The 17,574-nt window shown below is 37.4% G+C and overlaps 1 protein-coding gene across 6 annotated transcripts in view; it reads right to left on the bottom strand.

Moving 5' to 3' along the window:
- The window catches only part of MYO9A (myosin IXA), a 270,682-nt gene that overhangs the window by 132,474 nt on the left and 120,634 nt on the right, over positions 1–17,574 (bottom strand). For all 6 annotated transcript variants that reach the window (XM_032622165.1, XM_032622167.1, XM_032622168.1 and 3 more), the window contains exon 15: positions 13,143–13,262. In XM_032622165.1, the coding sequence (XP_032478056.1) occupies positions 13,143–13,262 (120 nt within the window). The remainder of the gene's footprint in view (positions 1–13,142; positions 13,263–17,574) is intronic.

Genomic DNA, 17,574 nt, shown 5'->3' with positions numbered 1-17,574 from the left:
TTTACAATGTTGTGTTAGCTTCTTCTGTACAGCAAAGTGAATCAGCTATACATATACATACTTTCCCTCTTTTTTGGATTTCCTTCCCATTTAGGTCACCACAGAGCACTGAGTAGAGTTCCCTGTGCTATACAGTAGGTTTCTATTGCTCTCTTGCTTACACTAAGAGAACAATGTCATGATTATTTTAATCTTAAAATCATATAGTGTAAGATCTCCAGCATCATTATTCTTCTTCACAATTGTTTTGGTCATTCTAGATATTCTACATTTCTATATAAATCTTAGTTATCAGCATATGAATTGTTACCCCAAAATCTGCTTTGATATTCACTGGGACTTCATTCAATCCACAGATCCATCTGGGGGAGAACTGACATCTCAGAAATACAAAAATATGTATCTCTCTTCATTTATTTAGGCATTTTTCAATTTCTCTCAGTTATATACTGGTCTAACAGTATTTGGTAAATTTATCCCTAAATATTTCATGTTTTGGTATGCTATATTATAATCCATTGCATATCAAATCACTCCAAAGCCTAGCACTTTAATATAACACGTAATATCACAGACTTTGTAGAGGAACAGGTTTCAAGAGCTGCTTAGCTGGGTGGTTCTGACAGGGTCTCTCATGAGTTGTATTCAAGCTGTCAGCCAAGGCTGTGGTCATTTCAAAACTAGAATGGAACTGAAGGACCTGTCTCTAAGGTCACTCATGTGACCTTAGAGGTAAGCCTCAAAGTTCTCCACTGCCTTTGACTAGAGGCTTCAGTGGGATTCCCAGTAGGGCTACTCACAACAGCAGCTTGATCCTCCAAGAGACAGTGATCCGAGAGAGAGCTAGCAAGTGAGAAAGTACCTAAGATGGAAACTGTAGTCTTTTTTAACAATTTTGGAAGTGATGTACTATTACTTCTGCTATGTCCTATAGGTCACATAGACCAACACTGGTAAAATGTGGGAGGAGACTACACAAGGTTGTAAATACCAGAAGATGGGGATAAATGGGGAATAACTACTGTAGCTGGCTGCCACAGATATATAAATGGAATTTATAAGTTTCACTTTCCAAGTGTTCATGGCTAGAATATTACAATTTAATTTTCTATATTTAGCTGGTATACTGTGAGACTGTTAAATTCACTTTTCAGATTAAAGAAGCATTTTTTAAACCCGTTAGTACTTTCTATATAGATGATCATGCTGTCTACATCTTCCTTTTCAATCTATGTACCTATTTCTTTTTGCTGCCTTGTTGCACAATTACCTTTAGTACAATGTTAAATCTGAGAGGCAAAAGCAGATATCTTTCCCTTGTTCTTAATGTCAGGGAAGAAGTACTCAGTCTTTTACCATAACATATGAAGTCTGCTGTAGAATTTTCATGTGTATTCTTTATAAAGTTGAGGAAGTTGCCTTCTATTCCTAGGCTGCTACAAGTTTTTAAATAGGAATGGGCATAGAATTATGACAAGTTCTTTATATCCATCTACTAAGATGATACGGTTTTTCTTTTTTAGATGATTAATATCTATATTATAAATTATGACTCTCTATATACATATATATAATACATTATATTGATTGATTTTCTATATCAAACTAATCTTTCATTCCTGAATTTCCACTTGGTCCTCATGTATTATTCTTTAAATATATTGCTGAATTCAGGCTGCTCTTATTTTGTTAAGGATCTTTACATCTCTCACTGTGAGGAACGTTAGACTGTAATTTTCTTGTAATGCTATCTAATTTTGGATTTAGAGTAATAATACTGGTCTCATGATATGATTTGTATAGTACTACTTGCTCCTCTGTTTGCTGAAAGAGTTGAGGAGAACTGGTATAACTGCTTTCTTAAACATTCCTTAAGGACTTCCTGGTGGTGCAGTGGTTAAGAATCCACCTGCCAATGCAGGGGACATGGGTTCAATCCCTGATCCTGGAAAATCCCACATGCCATGGAGCAGCTAAGCCCATGTGCCACAACTACTGAACCTGCACTCTAGAGCCCATGAGCCACAACTAATGAGGCCACAAACCACAACTACTGAAGCCCACGCACTCTAGGGCCCACGTGGCACAACTACTGAGCCCACGTGCTACAGCGACTGAAGCCTGTGCACCTAGAGCCCAGGCTCCGCAACAAGATAAGCCACCACAATGAGAAGCCCGTGCATCATAACAAAGAGTAGCCCCCGCTCACCGAAACTAGAGAAAGCCTCCGCACAGCAACGAAGACCCAACGCAGCCAAAAATAAAAAAAACAAAAATGAAAACATTTCTTAAATAAAATTGACTACTGAAGCTATATGGGCCTGGACTTTTTTGTTATCATGTGTGGGAAGATTTTACTTATGAATCCAATAATTGATACAGGACTAAAAAGATAAAGAGATTCTTTAATTTTCCTTGGGTCAATTTTGATAACTGTTGACATTCAAGGAATCTGTCCATTTCATCTAAGTTGTTGAATGTATTGGCATAAATGTTCACAATCTTTCCTCAACCTTTTGATGTCTATACCATATGTAACTGTGTCCACTTGTTCATTTCAGATAACAGTATTTGTGTCTTCTCTCATATTTCTTGATCCGAACGGCCAGAACTACACTATCCAATACAGGATCCACTAGCTACACATGGCCATTCAAATTTAAACTGATTTAATTAAAACTTCAGTTTTAAAATTTTTTAAAAATTTCAGGTGTTTAACAACCACATGTGGCTAGTGGCTACAGTTTTGACCAGCATAGTTGGAGAACATTTCCATCCTCACAGAAAGTTCTATTGAATGGTGCTGGACTCAAGCTTTATTAATTTCATTGCTCTTTTCAAAATACCAGCTTTTGGACGCCGCGCTCTTCTCAGCTGGCGACGCACTGCTGCAGCGGCTGCAGGGTGGGCCTGCCGACTGGTGGCAGACACGGCACGTGGCCACCACGGCCGTGGCCTTCCACACAAACTTCAACTACGTGTGGCTGCACGTGTGTTGCCAGGGCGCGCGCTGTGTGCTGTCCTGGGCAAGGTGCTGTGCGACCAGGAGCTCAGTGGGCCGGTGTACATCTCTGCCTTCTACTTCAGTATAAGTATTCTCCAGGAAAAGGATGACATATTTTTTAACCTGAGACAGAAATTCTGGAATACATGTAAGAGTAGTCAGAGGTAGTGGCCTTTTGTACAGCACCAGAGTGCAGACAGCAGGAGCAAGAAGAATTACAATCCTGTAGCCTGCGGAACAAAACCCACATTCACAAAAAGACACACAAGATGGAAAGGCAGAGGGCTATATAACAGATGAAGGAACAAGATAAAACCCCAGAAACACAACTAAATGACATGGAGTTAGGCAACCTCCCAGGAAAAGAATTCAGAATAATGATAGTGAACATGATCCAGGACCTCAGAAAAAAAATGGAGGCAAAGATTGAGAAGATGAAAGACATGTTTACCAAAGACCTAGAAGAATTAAAGAACAAACAAACAGAGATGAACAATACAATAACTGAAATGAAAACTACACTAGAAGGAATCAATAGCAGAATAACACATAAGTGACCTAGAAGACAGAATGGTGGAATTCACTGCTGTGGAACAGAATAAAGAAAAAAGAATGAAAAGAAATGAAGACAGCCTAAGAGACCTCTGGGACAACATCAAACGCAACAACATTCACATTATAGGGGTCCCAGAAGGAGAAGAGAGAGAGAAAGGACCAGAGAAAATATATGAAGAGATTATAGTCGAAAACTTCCCTAACCTGGGAAAGTAAACAGACATCCAAGTCCAGGAAGCGCAGAGAGTACCAGGCAGGATAAACCCAAGGAGAAACACGCCGAGACACAAAGTAATCAAACTGACAAAAATTAAAGACAAAGAAAAATTACTGAAAGCAACAAGGGAAAAATGACAAATAACATAAAAGGGAACTCCCATAAGGTTAACAGCTGATTTCTCAGCAGAAACTCTACAAGCCAGAAGGAAGTGGCACGATGTATTTAAAGCGATGAAAGGGAAGAACCTACAACCAAAATTACTCTACCGGGCAAGGATCTCATTCAGATTCAATGGAGAAATCAAAAGCTTTACAGACAAGCAAAAGCTAAGAGAATTCATCACCACCAAACCAGCTCCACAATGAATGCTAAAGGAACTTCTCTAAGTGGGAAAGAGAAGAAGAGAACCTACAAAAACAAACCCAAAACAATTAAGAAAATGGTAATAGGAACATACATATCGGTAATTACCTTAAATGTGAAGGGATTAAAGGCTCCAACCAAAAGACACAGGCTCGCTGAATGGATACAAAAACAAGACCCATGTATATGCTGTCTACAAGAGACCAACTTCAGACCTAGGGACACATACAGACTGAAAGTGAGCGGATGGAAAAAGATACTCCATGCAAATGGAAATGAAAAGAAAGCTGGAGTAGCAATACTCATATCAGATAAAATGTACTTTAAAATAAAGACTGTTACAAGAGATAAGGAAGGACACTACATAATGGTCAAGGGATCAATCCAAGAAGAGGATATAACAATTATAAATATATATGCACCCAACATAGGAGCACCTCAATACATAAGGCAACTGCTAACAGCTCTAAAAGAGGAAATCGACAGTAACACAATAATAGTGGGGGACTTTTAACACCTCACTTACACCAATGGACAGATCATCCAAAATGAAAATAAATAAGGAAGCAGAAGCTTTAAATGACACAGTAAACCAGATAGATTTAATTGATATTTATAGGACATTCCACCCAAAAACAGCAGATTACACTTTCTTCTCAAGTGCGCACAGAACATTCTCCAGGATAGATCAAATCTTGGGTCACAAATCAGGAATCAGTAAATTTAAGAAAATTGAAACCATATCAAGCATCTTTTCTGACCACAACACTTTGAGATCAGAAATCAATTAATTACAGGGAAAAAACGTAAAAAACACAATCACATGGAGGCTAAACATACGTTACTAAATAACCGAGACATCACTGAAGAAATCAAAGAGGAAACCAAAAAATACCTAGAGACAAATGACAATGAAAACACGATGATCCAAAACCTATGTGAATCGGCAAAAGCAGTTTGAAGAGGCAAGTTTATAGCTATACAAGCCTACCTCAAGAAACAAGAAAAACCTCAAATAAACAATCTAACCTTACACCTAAAGGAACTAGAGAAAGAAGAACAAACAAAACCCAAAGTTAGCAGAAGGAAAGAAATCATAAAGATCAGAGCAGAAAGAAATAAATTGAAACAAAGAAAACAATAGCAAAGATCAATAAAACTAAAAGCTGGTCCTTTGAGAAGATAAACAAAATTGATAAACCATCAGCCAGACTCATCAAGAAAAAGAGGGAGAGGACTCAAATCAATAAAATTAGAAATGAAAAAGGAGAAGTTACAACAGACACCACAGAAATACAAAGCATCCTAAGGGACTACTACAAGCCACTCTATGCCAATAAAATGGACAACCTGGAAGAAATGGACAAATTCTTAGAAAGGTATAACCTTCCACGACTGAACCAGGAAGAAATAGAAAATATGAACAGACCAATCACAAGTAATGAAATTGAAACTGTGATTAAAAATCTTCCAACAAAGAAAAGTCCAGGACCAGATGGCTTCACAGGTAAATTCTATCAAACATTTAGAGAAGAGCTAACACCCATCCTTCTCAAACTCTTCCAAAAAAATTGCAGAGGAAGGAACACTCCCAAACTCATTCTATGAGACCACCATCACCCTGATACCAAAACCAGACAAAGATACTACAAAAAAAGAAAATTACAGACCAATATCACTGATGAATATAGAGGTAAAAATCCTCAACAAAATACTAGCAAACAGAATCCAACAACACATTAAAAGGATCATACACCACGATCAAGTGGGATTTATCCCAGGGATGTAAGGATTCTTCAGTATCCTTACATCCCTGGGATATTGGGATACTGGGATATTGATATTTGTGTATCACACAAATCAATCAGTGTGATACACCATATTAACAAAGTGTAGAAGAAAAACCATATGATCATCTCAATAGATGCAAAATAGCTTCTGACAAAATTCAACACCCATTTATGATAAAAACTCTCCAGAAAGTGGGCATAGAGGGAACCTACCTCAACATAATAAAGGCCATATACGACAAACCCACAGCGAACATCATTCTCAATGGTGAAAAACTGAAAGCATTTCCTCTAAGATCTGCAACAAGACAAGGATGTCCACTCTCACCACTCTTATTCAACATAGTTTTGGAAGTCCTAGCTACGGCAATCAGAGAAGAAAAAGAAATAAAAGGAATACAAATTGGGAAAGAAGAAGTAAATCTGTCACTGTTTGTAGATGACATGATACTATACATAGAGAATCCTACAGATGCTACCAGAAAACTACTACAGCTAATCAGTGAATTTGGTAAAGTTGCAGGATACAAAATTAATGCACAGAGATCTCTTGCGTTCCTATAGACTAATGAAAAATCTGAAAGAGAAATTAAGGAAACCCTGGCATTTACCACTGCAACAAAAAGAATAAAATACCTAGGAATAAACCTACCTGGGGGACAAAAGACCTGTATGCAGAAAACTATAAGACACTGATGAAAGAAATTAAAGATGATACCAACAGATAGAGAGATATACCATGTTCTTGGATTGGAAGAATCAATATTGTGAAAATGACTACACTACCGAAAGCAATCCACAGATTCAATGCAATCCCTACCAAATTACAAATGGCATTTTTTACAGAACTGGAAAAGAAATCTTAAAATTTATATGCAGACACAAAAGATCCTGAATAGCCAAAGCAGTCTTGAGGGAAACAAGTGGAGCTAGAGGAATCATACTCCCTGACTTCAGACTATACTACAAAGCTACAGTAATCAAGGCAATATGGTACTTGTACAAGAACAGAAATATAGATCAATGGAACAAGATAGAGAGCCCAGAGATAAACCCAGGCACCTATGGTCAGGTAATCTATGACAAACGAGGCAAGGATATATAATGGAGAAAAGACAGTCTCTTCAATAAGCAGTGCTGGGAAAACTGGACAGCTACATGTGAAAGAATGAAATTAGAACACTCCATAACACCATGCACAAAAATAAACTCAAAATGGATTCGAGACCTAAATGTAAGACGCGACACTATAAAACCCTTAGAGGAAAACATAGGAAGAACACTCTTTGACATAAATCACAGCAAGATCTTTTTTGATCCACCTCCTACAGTAATGGAAATAAAAACAAAAGTAAACAAATGGGACGTAATGAAACTTCAATGCTTTTGCACAGCAAAGGAAACCATAAACAAAACAAAAAGACAACCCTCAGGATGGGAGAAAATATTTGCAAATGAATCAACAGACAACGGATTAATCTCCAAAATATAAAAACAGCTCATGCAGCTCAATATTAAAAAAAAACCAAACAACCCAATCCAAAAATGGGCAGAAGACCTAAATAGACATTTCTCCAAAGAAGACATACAGATGGCCAAGAAGCACATGAAAAGCTGCTCAACATCACTAACTATTAGAGAAATGCAAATCAAAACTACAATGAGGTATCACCTCACACCAGTTAGAATGGGCATCATCAAAAAATCTACAAACAACAAATGCTGGAGTGGGTGTGGAGAAAAGGGAACCCTCTTGCCCTGCTGGTGGGAATGTAAACTGATACAGCCACTATGAAGAATAGTATGGAGGTTCCTTAAAAAGCTAAAAATAGAATTACCATATGATCCAGCAATCCCACTACTGGGCATATACCCAGAGAAAACCATAATTCAAAAAGACACGTGCAACCCAATGTTCACTGCAGCACTATTTACAATAGCCAGGTCATGGAAGCAACCTAAATGTCCATCAACAGATGAATGGATAAAGAAGATGTGGTACATATATATACAATGGATTATTACTCAGCCATAAAAAGGGACGAAATTGGGTCATTTGTTGAGACGTGGATGGATCCAGAGACTGTCATACAGAGTGAAGTTAAGTCAGAAAGAGAAAAACAAATATCGTATATTAACGCATATATGTGGAACCTAGAAAAATGGTACAGATAAACCGGTCTGCAGGGCAGAAATTGAGACACAGATGTAGAACACATACGTATGGACACCAATGGGGGAAAGTGGCGGGGGGGTGGGGGTGGTGGTGTGATGCACTGGGCCATTGGGATTGACATGTATGCACTGATGTGTATAAAACTGATGACTAATAAGAGCCTGCTGTATTACAAAAATAAATAAAAGAAAAGAAAACAAAAACTAAAACACCCAAAATACCAGCTTTTGGTTTCCACTGATTTTCTCTACTGTTGGTCAGCTTCCTATTCAGTAATTTTAGCTCTAATAGGCCCTTCTTGTTGTAGCTTCATAAAGTAAAAGCTCAGATCATTGATTTTTTACCTCATTTCTTTTCTTATATAAGGGTTTAAAGCTACCGGTTTTCTTCTAAGCACTTCTTTAGCTGCATTCCACAACCTGTAATATGCTGTGTTTCCATTATCATTCAAACCAAAATATTTTCAAGTTGCCTTATAAATTTTTCTTTAACTTATAAGTTACTTATACATGTTATTTTCCAAATATGTGAGGATTTCTCAGATGTCTTTCTGTTACTGACTTCTATTTTAATTCCATTTTGGTCAGACAACATCCTTTAAATTTTCAATCATTTGTGTGACCATACTGATGCCTGAGGTCATGGACATTAAGGCAGGCACATCAGGATGGTGACAACGCCTTCTCTGACAATTGCTTGTCCTTCATCTTGTTCAGGAACATCACAATCTCCATTGTTCCAAGAAGGTCAAAAGTATGGGTTTAAATTCAAGTGACATTCTACTATTCCACCCCCTCTCTCTCTCTCTTCCCCCAGCATCTTATTCCTTCCCTTTTCCAGGGCTCCTGACCTTTGTGGAAGTGGGGCTTCAGCTCATGCTCCCAAGAACCCTAATTTCTCCCCACTCTTTTAATTTCCTCCCTGCAAATCTCAGAGAATAATCACTATAGAGAGAAGGTAGCAGCACCAAAAATGACATGGAGGAGGAAAAGCCACAATACATTTTACGTCTTAATCTCGAAGGTCACACATTGTCAGTTCTGCCACGTTACACTTTAGAAGCAAATCACTAAGTACAGCACATGCCTTTTGAAGGGAGGAGTATCAAATAATTTGTGGACACATTTTAAACCACCAGAACGATGTCATAATTTTTACCCTAAATAATCATATATCTTTTAAAAGAACTAAGAGAGGGAAAGAAAATATGTATAGTCATTTATTTATATATGTATGTATTACCTCTGGTTTCTTTATTCCTTCCAATAACTCATGGATCAGCAAACTAGAGTCCATGGGCCAAATCAAACCCACTGCCTATTTTTGCATGGCCTGAGAGCCAAGAATGGTTTTACATTTTTTTAATGGTTGAGGAAAAAAATCAATGGAAGAATATTTTTGTAACATGTGAAAATTATATGGAATTTAAATTTCAGTGTCTATAAAAAAATTTATTGGAATGTATCCATGCTCATTTATTTATATATTGTCTATACAGCTCCTTTCACAGCAGAACTGAGTTGTTTCAACAGACCATATGACCGACAAAGCCTAAAATATTTACCATCTGATCCTTTGCAGAAAAAGTTTATCAGCCTCTACTATACATCCAAATTACCATATGGTGTCATTTGCTTTTAATCTAAAGAATTTCCATTATCATTTTTCATAAAACACATTACAGTGACAAATTCCCTCAGATTATCTGTTTATCTGAAAATATCTTTATTCCAGCTTCATTTTTGAAAGCTACTTTTCCTAACTGATGATTGGACATTGTGGATAATACATTGTAACAACAATGAATTGTTATGTTTTCCTGCAGCCTTGATTTTTCTTCTAACAGACAATTAACTTGTCTGGACCCAAACTATAAATTAAGCAACTGCCTGAACACTGCTTTTGTTTGGGGGTCTTGAATTGTTTTGTTGGATTTTAATTATGATTTTTGGATATCTTTCAGCCTCCATTGCTTTTAATGAGAAGACAAGTGTTAACCATATCATTATAGGCAAACCTCATTTTATTGTACTTCACTTTATTGTGCTTTGCAGACATTGCGTTTTTTACAAATTGAATATTTTTGGCAACCCTGTGTTGAGCACGTCTATCAGCACCATTTTTCCAACAGCATTTGCTCACATAGTGTCTCTGTGTCACATTTAGATAATGCCTGCAGTATTTCAAAGTTTTCATTATTATAGTATTTGTTATGGTGATCTGTGATCAGTGATCTTTGATGTAACTACTACTCCCTGAAGGCTCGGACTACGGTTAGCATTTTTTAGCAATAAAGCTTTGTTTTTTTGGTTTTTTTTTTTTTGCGGTATGCAGGTCTCTCACTGTTGCGGCCTCTCCCGTTGCGGAGCACAGGCTCTGGACGCGCAGGCTCAGAGGCCATGGCTCACGGGCCTAGCCGCTCCACGGCACGTGGGATCTTCCCGGACCAGGGCACAAACCCATGTTCCCTGCATCAGCAGGCGGACTCTCAACCACTGCGCCACCAGGGAAGCCCAGCAATAAATTATTTTTTAATTAAGGTATGTACATTGTTTTTTTCGACATAATGCTACTGCATACTTAACAGACTACAGTATAGTGTAAACATAACTTTTATATGCACTAGGAAACCAAAAAAATTCATGTGACTCCCTTTATTGTGATATTTGCTTTATTGCAGTGATCTGGAACTGACTCTGAAATTGCTCTGAGGTATGCCTGTATTCCCCTGTATTTAATGTACCATATTTTCTCTGGGCTGCTTTCAAGATTTCCTTACTATCTCTGGCATTTAGCAATTTGCCTATAATGTGTCTAGTTGTGGTTTTCTTTTGTATTGATTCTAGTTGAAGGTCACAGATTGTCTTGAATCTCCAAGCTAGTTTTTCTCAAACATGAGAAGTTTTCAAGCCACTATTTCTTCCAATATTTTTCTGCTTCTTTCTCTCTCACCTCTACCTATGGGATTCCAACTAAAGGCAGTAAGAATTCAGCTATCCCCCAAGAGGAGCTATGCAGAGATACAAAAAGCCCTCAGTTAAAAAAAATCAGTAAACTTGCAAATCTCACCTACTGCAGTTGTGTCTTTCCAAGGTTATCTCCTATTTGGTTTGCATTGCTCTTTGACAGAGCTCCTATGGTCTCCCCTGATTACTCACAACAGTCAGCCAGGTATGGATGGCAGAATTCGTACTCTAACTTTGAGTTTTAGCCTTTGGCAGCTCTCTCCATTCCAGGATTTTCCTCCTAAATTTCAAGCTTCTTTGCTACTCCTCAACTTTATCCTCTGACACTTCAAGCCAGTATGGTTGTGGTTTTCTGTCTCTGAAAACCTGTCTGTCTCATCAATTCACCACCACTATTACCTAAGGCTAGTAGTCCCCCGGTTTTTTAAAAACAATCTCCAAAACTTGAATTTATCATTTTATATATTATAAAATTTTAATTATTGGTAGTACTATAATGGAAAATAAACTACCTAAAGTAATGGAAAAGCCCAGCTTCCACAAATGTAGAAATAAATGTGCATGTGTACAATGTACAATATCCTCATGCAGCTGCTGCTGAAATTGGTGCCTTCCTATTCTACACCCATATATACCTAACTGGAATACAATTAGGCCTGGGGTTGTCAGGCTGAGAGTCATGAAAATCAATGAAGCAAATAAACTACTTGCAATTATTTAAAAGTTAAAAAGAATTAATTTAAGTTCCCTCCAAAAGATTTGTAGACTGTTTTCAATCATGTCCCATGGATTAAAAGATTAAGAAAAGGAAAATGGATATTTGGAATAAGTACTTGTATACCTTTCAGAAACAACAGCAATAATTAAGAGCAACATTTGAAGATGTCTTTTTTAAATAAAGTACTTACCTTCGTTCTTGTAAAATGAGAAAATATTTTAACAACATTTTTCAAAATGCATTACACATTTTCTTATACCAAGACAGCATAGTAAGAACTGAAGAAAGAACCCACACCATTTGCTCTTAGGAATTCTACTTATATTCTCCTTTCACTGATAATTAAATACTAATATTCCATGGAATTTCAATCACAGAACTGTGAAGTTAGCAAAGTAAATCTGTGATTTGTAAAAAGCTCAGAACAGACTACATAAGTAATTTAGTCCATTATATGCAAATTGCTGAGTTAGGCTTTGAATATTCTGAAGGATCCTTTATTCTCACTATAGCAATAGCAGTAGCCAAACAACTGTTATCCCACAACAAGCAAAAGAACCATTTTCATGCAGAATTAGTACAACAAATAGAAAAGGAGAAAATGGAGACCAAGGGCATCTTTTTACACCAATTTTATAAAAAAACAACAACAAAAAGAACAAAAACAAGAGAACACCCTCTATGATTCTGTCATTCTTCCTTAGACAAAACATTAAGTGGTGACTTTGCTCTAAATCAGACATGATAAAATCTGATAGGAGAACTATAGTCAAACTAAGTGAATTTGCCAATGAAAACAATATTGCTGATGTTAAAATTCAAGTGTATAAATTAGCATAAAAATCAGCAGGAATTCTCAAGAGACAGGAAACTGTTGGCAGTGTTAGATATGTTAATTATCTTGATTGTGATGAGTTCATATATATGTCAAAACTTACCAAACTGTATGCTTTGGCATGCAGTTTACACTACCTCAATTAGATTTCAATAAAGTTTAAAAAAAAACCAACAGGAAAAAATCATTACTCATTTTTACTCATCACTTGGATATTTTAAAGTCAAAAGCAGAAACCAATTCAAAGTCTGTAACCAAGTATAATTAACAACTCAAGGATCACAAATAGTCATCCAAGTTAAAAGTCATCCAAGTTAAAACAACAGGTATATCAACTTTTTCGAAAAAAAGAATGAAAGTCTCAATGGAAGTATCCTGAGACTCACTGGTCAAAGGATTATAAAGTCACATTGCCTAAGCTATTTACATCCCACCCAGGTATAGAATGCTCCTGGTTTCCATTTCCAAATGGATGTGATGACACGGAGTTTATTTATCAGGATTTGCAGCCTTACTGTATTTCTCTTCCTTGCACCTCTGCAGAATCTCTAAGCTCCTCTGGTGGACTGGGTGTTGGAGAAAGCTAATACTATCCATACTTTTCAAAACTGCACATGGCGCTGTATCATCATGTCCTTAGGAAGCAAAAGAAAAACAAAAAATGGAGAAAAGAAAAAGACATTATATAAGCCCAAACCAAGAGAGAATCAAGGACAATGCTGCCAACTATCTTAAGAGTAAATAAAAATGTATCAAATAATTGGGGTTATTAAATGTGAATAATTTTTCCAATTAATTTGAGGAAATTACACAAAAACAATAGGAAAAAATAGAAGTCCTGTTCAGGTATTCAAAACTATCCTTTTTCAGTACTCAAAGTGTTGTGAGTTAACATCATACTAAAAATTTTTAATTTAAAATACCAGGGAAATTTCAAAAACAATTGTATGGTGTCTTTTTTTTAATGGACTCATTTTTATCAGGTCTGAAATATAATTAGCATAGAGGTGGCAACAATGCAAGAAACATTGTTTCTGATGGAACCCCAAAGAGAAATATACCCAAAACAATTTACCAAAAGTTAAACGTTCACAAATCTCGCAATTAACCACACCTGTAGGAATTCCAAGTGTGTCAATGTTGAAAGAGTAGGAAGAAAAGCACTATAGAGCAGGAAAACACAGCAGCACTTCTGTACTTATAAATCTGAAAACAAAGCTGGAAAATCTGTCAGAATCAACTATTGGGAGGAAAGGAACGAGAGCACATTCAAGTAAGGACCAAAGCCCCAGATTAGTGCTACTGAAACAGTGAAACACTCGAGCAGTAAAGAGGGAAGGAAGATTGTACCATAAATATTAGGAATAAAGGGATTTAAAAGAGAATTCAGGTTTTCCAGGTTTGGGAGGAGTCAAGTATCATTTACACAAGAACATCTCTAGAGTTAGGACGTGAAGTTCAAATGTATGTAGGTTTGCCTTTAAAAAATAAAAGTGAGGGCTTCCCTGGTGGCGCAGTGGTTGAGAGTCCGCCTGCCCATGCAGGGGACACGGGTTCGTGCCTCGGTCCGGGAAGATCCCACATGCTGCGGAGCGGCTGGGCCCGTGAGCCATGGCCGCTGAGCCTGCGCGTCCGGAGCCTGTGCTCCGCAACGGGAGAGGCCACAACAGTGAGAGGCCCGCGTACCACAAAAAAAAATAACAAAAAAAAAGTGAATAGTTTAACAATAGATGGAGGCAAATTAAGCAGCACATAATTATGAACTAAAGTTCCATTAGTACATATTTACTGTATAATTAGGAATAAGATACTATCTATGAATAGTTCTCAAGGCAGAATCATTTTAGAAGTTAAACAGAAGCACAGTAATTCAAGGAGGTTTGCATGGTTTAACCAAACTATAATTCCTTAAACTGAATATCTACATCCAGAGAATAGGCATCCACGTTTTAGTTAAAGATACAGAATCTCATGATACCGTAACATCAGATTATAGATAGACAGATAGATATAGAAACATATATCTGATATAAATATAGATATAGATAGATCAGGCTTTTATAAAATTAAAAAGAAATTTTGTATCCTATAATTAAAAAGTAAGCTAATAAAACACTATCTCATTTATCCAGTACAGAGAGTCCATAACTGTACATGTTCAATGTTTCAAGAAGAGACAAGTATTACCAAGTTACCATCATTTCTTAGTCAAAAGATACCTCAATAAAAATATTCTATTCTCAATAATCCCCTCCTTCACAGGACTCTTGGGTGGGGGAAGGAATGCATAGGCTCAGATGAGGCTGCACTTGGTTAGTAACAGGGTGGGGGGCTAGGGGTTAGGGTAAACCATCAGTTGAGGGGGACCATTTGAGGAAAAAACCACCTGGTGAGTTCTACTCATACTCCATCCAAATTGTAATTTTTGAAAGTTATCAACAGACTTTCAGGCCCTTCAATAGCTAATGATATATTGTTAGTCAGAAATAATTTAAGAAGATTATGGTATTAAAGTGTTTTATATAAGAGTTCAGAATATTAAATATAGTAAATTATTATGTAATCTTAAATTAAAATTCGCTCAACTTGACTACAGCCTGTATACTCAATTTTCTATTTTATCTAAATAAATTGTGGCAATGCCATTTGGATATGGGTAATTTTATATCTGTGACTGTTTTGTGTCTCACCGACTGTTTTGTGTCTCATCATCGTACCTACAACTTAGGGTTTGTTTGTTTTTTTAAACTTCTGTTCTTTCATTCTGCTTTCTATGCCTTCTTTTAACTCTTTAACAATTTTAAACACTGCTTTATGGACTATAATACTATTTCCAAACCTTAAAGTGATACTCCTCTCTGTTGTGTGTACTAACTCCCTGTCAAGGTGGTTTGGTTTCCTAGGATGGTTTTATAAGTACATTTTCAGTGGAGTCTCAAACTCTTAAAAGAGGTTTATTTAGTGTTTGCTTATGCTAAGTTCCTAGGCTAGTTTTGATAATTTCTTAGTTTGAGATTATGCACCAAACAGTATAAATTCTCTCGCATGGTGAAGAAGATATGGGGCACTAATTTTTTTAGGCAACTTTTTTTTCAAAATTTATCTAAGGCCTAACACATACTGATATGATTCTTGTTCTTCTAGGCAAGGCCAACAGACAGAGTTTTACAATTATCTTTTCAGTGACAGAAGAGTTCAAGCTCTTTGAAGGTCCTACATCATATAAAACAGGGGTTCAATCCCAGCTCCACTGTATCATTCAAACCTGAAGCCATGTCTCTGATCCTATAATAGTTTCTATAATGTCAGCTCCCAGGCCTTAGGGCCATTTTTTTAAAGGTATATTTCACATACAGTAAACTCCACTAATCTCAAGTATACAGTTTGATGAGCTTAAACAAATAGTTATATCATATAATCCTCAATCAAGATACAGGACATTTCCATCACCTCAGCAAGTTATTTCATTCCCTTCCGGTAAATACCACCCCTACCCCTCCCAAAGTCAATCAAGTAATGATCCCAGGAGTGGGACTGCTGGATCACATGGTAATTCTATTTTTCGTTTTCTGAGGAACCTCCATACTGTTTTCCATAGTGGCTGTAACAACTTACATCCCCACCAACAGTGTAGGAGGGTTCCCTTTTCTCCACACTCTCCTGCACTTTTATTTGTAGACATTTAAATGATGACCATTCTGACCAGTGTGAGGTGGTACCTCACTGTAGTTTTGATTTGCATTTCTGTAATAATTAGTGATGTTCAGCATCTTTTCATGTGCCTACTGGCTATTTGTATGTCTTCTTTGGAGAAATGTCTATTAAGGTCTTCTGCCCATTTTGGTTTTTTTTTTTTTGCGGTACGCGGGCCTCTCACTGTTGTGGCCTCTCCCATTGCAGAGCACAGGCTCCGGATGCGCAGGCTCAGTGGCCATGGCTCATGGGCCCAGCCACTCCGCAGCATGTGGGATCTTCCCGGACCGGGGCACGAACCCATGTCCCCTACATCGGCAGGCGGACTCTCGACCACTGCGCCACCAGGGAAGCCCTTTTGCCCATTTTTCAAGTGGGTTGTTGTTGAGCTGTATGAGCTGTTTGTATACTTTGGATATTAAGCCTTTGTCTGTTGCATCATTTGCAAATATTTTCTCCCATTCCATTGGTCGTCTTTTTGTTTTTTTATGGTTTCCTTTGCTGTGCAAAAGCTTGTAAGTTTGATTAGGTCTCATTTGTTTGTTTTTGTTTTTATTTCTATTGCCTTGGGAGACTGACCTAAGAAAACATTGGTATGATTTATGTCAGAGAATGTTTTGCCTTTGCTCTCTTCTAGGAGTTTTATACCGTCATGTCTTACGTTTAAGTCTTTAAGACATTTTGAGTTTATTTTTGTGCATGGTATGAGGGTGTGCTCTAACTTCACTGATTTACATGCAGCTGTCCAACTCTCCCAGCACCACTTGCTGAAGAGACTGTCTTTTTCCCATTTTATATTCTTGCCTCCTTTGTTGAAGATTAATTGACCATAGGTGTATGGGTTTATTTCTGGGCTCTCTATTCTGTACCATTGATCCATATGCCTGTTTTTGTACCAATACCACATTGTTTTGATTACTGTAACTTTGTGGTATTGTCTGAGGTCTGGGAGAGTTATGCCTCTTGCTTTTTTTTTTTTAATTAATTAATTAATTTATATTTAGTTTTGTCTTCATTGCTGTGCATGGACTTTCTCTAGTTGCAGTGAATGGGGGCCACCCTTCACTGAAGTGCGTGGGCCTCTCATTGCGGTGCCTTGTCTTTGTTGCAGAGCACAGGCTAGAGGTGCGTGGGCCCCAGTAGTTGTGGCACATGGGCTCAGCAGCTGTGGCTCATGGGCTCTAGAGTGCAGGATCAGTAGTTATGGCACACGGGCTTAGTTGCTCTGCGGCATATGGGATCTTCCCAGACCAG

The sequence above is a fragment of the Phocoena sinus genome, chromosome 2 (genome assembly GCF_008692025.1).
Source record: "Phocoena sinus isolate mPhoSin1 chromosome 2, mPhoSin1.pri, whole genome shotgun sequence".
Classification (NCBI taxonomy): domain Eukaryota; kingdom Metazoa; phylum Chordata; class Mammalia; order Artiodactyla; family Phocoenidae; genus Phocoena; species Phocoena sinus.
The sequence above is the reverse complement of the archived record's forward strand: the minus strand, read 5'-3'. Positions and strand labels throughout refer to the sequence as shown.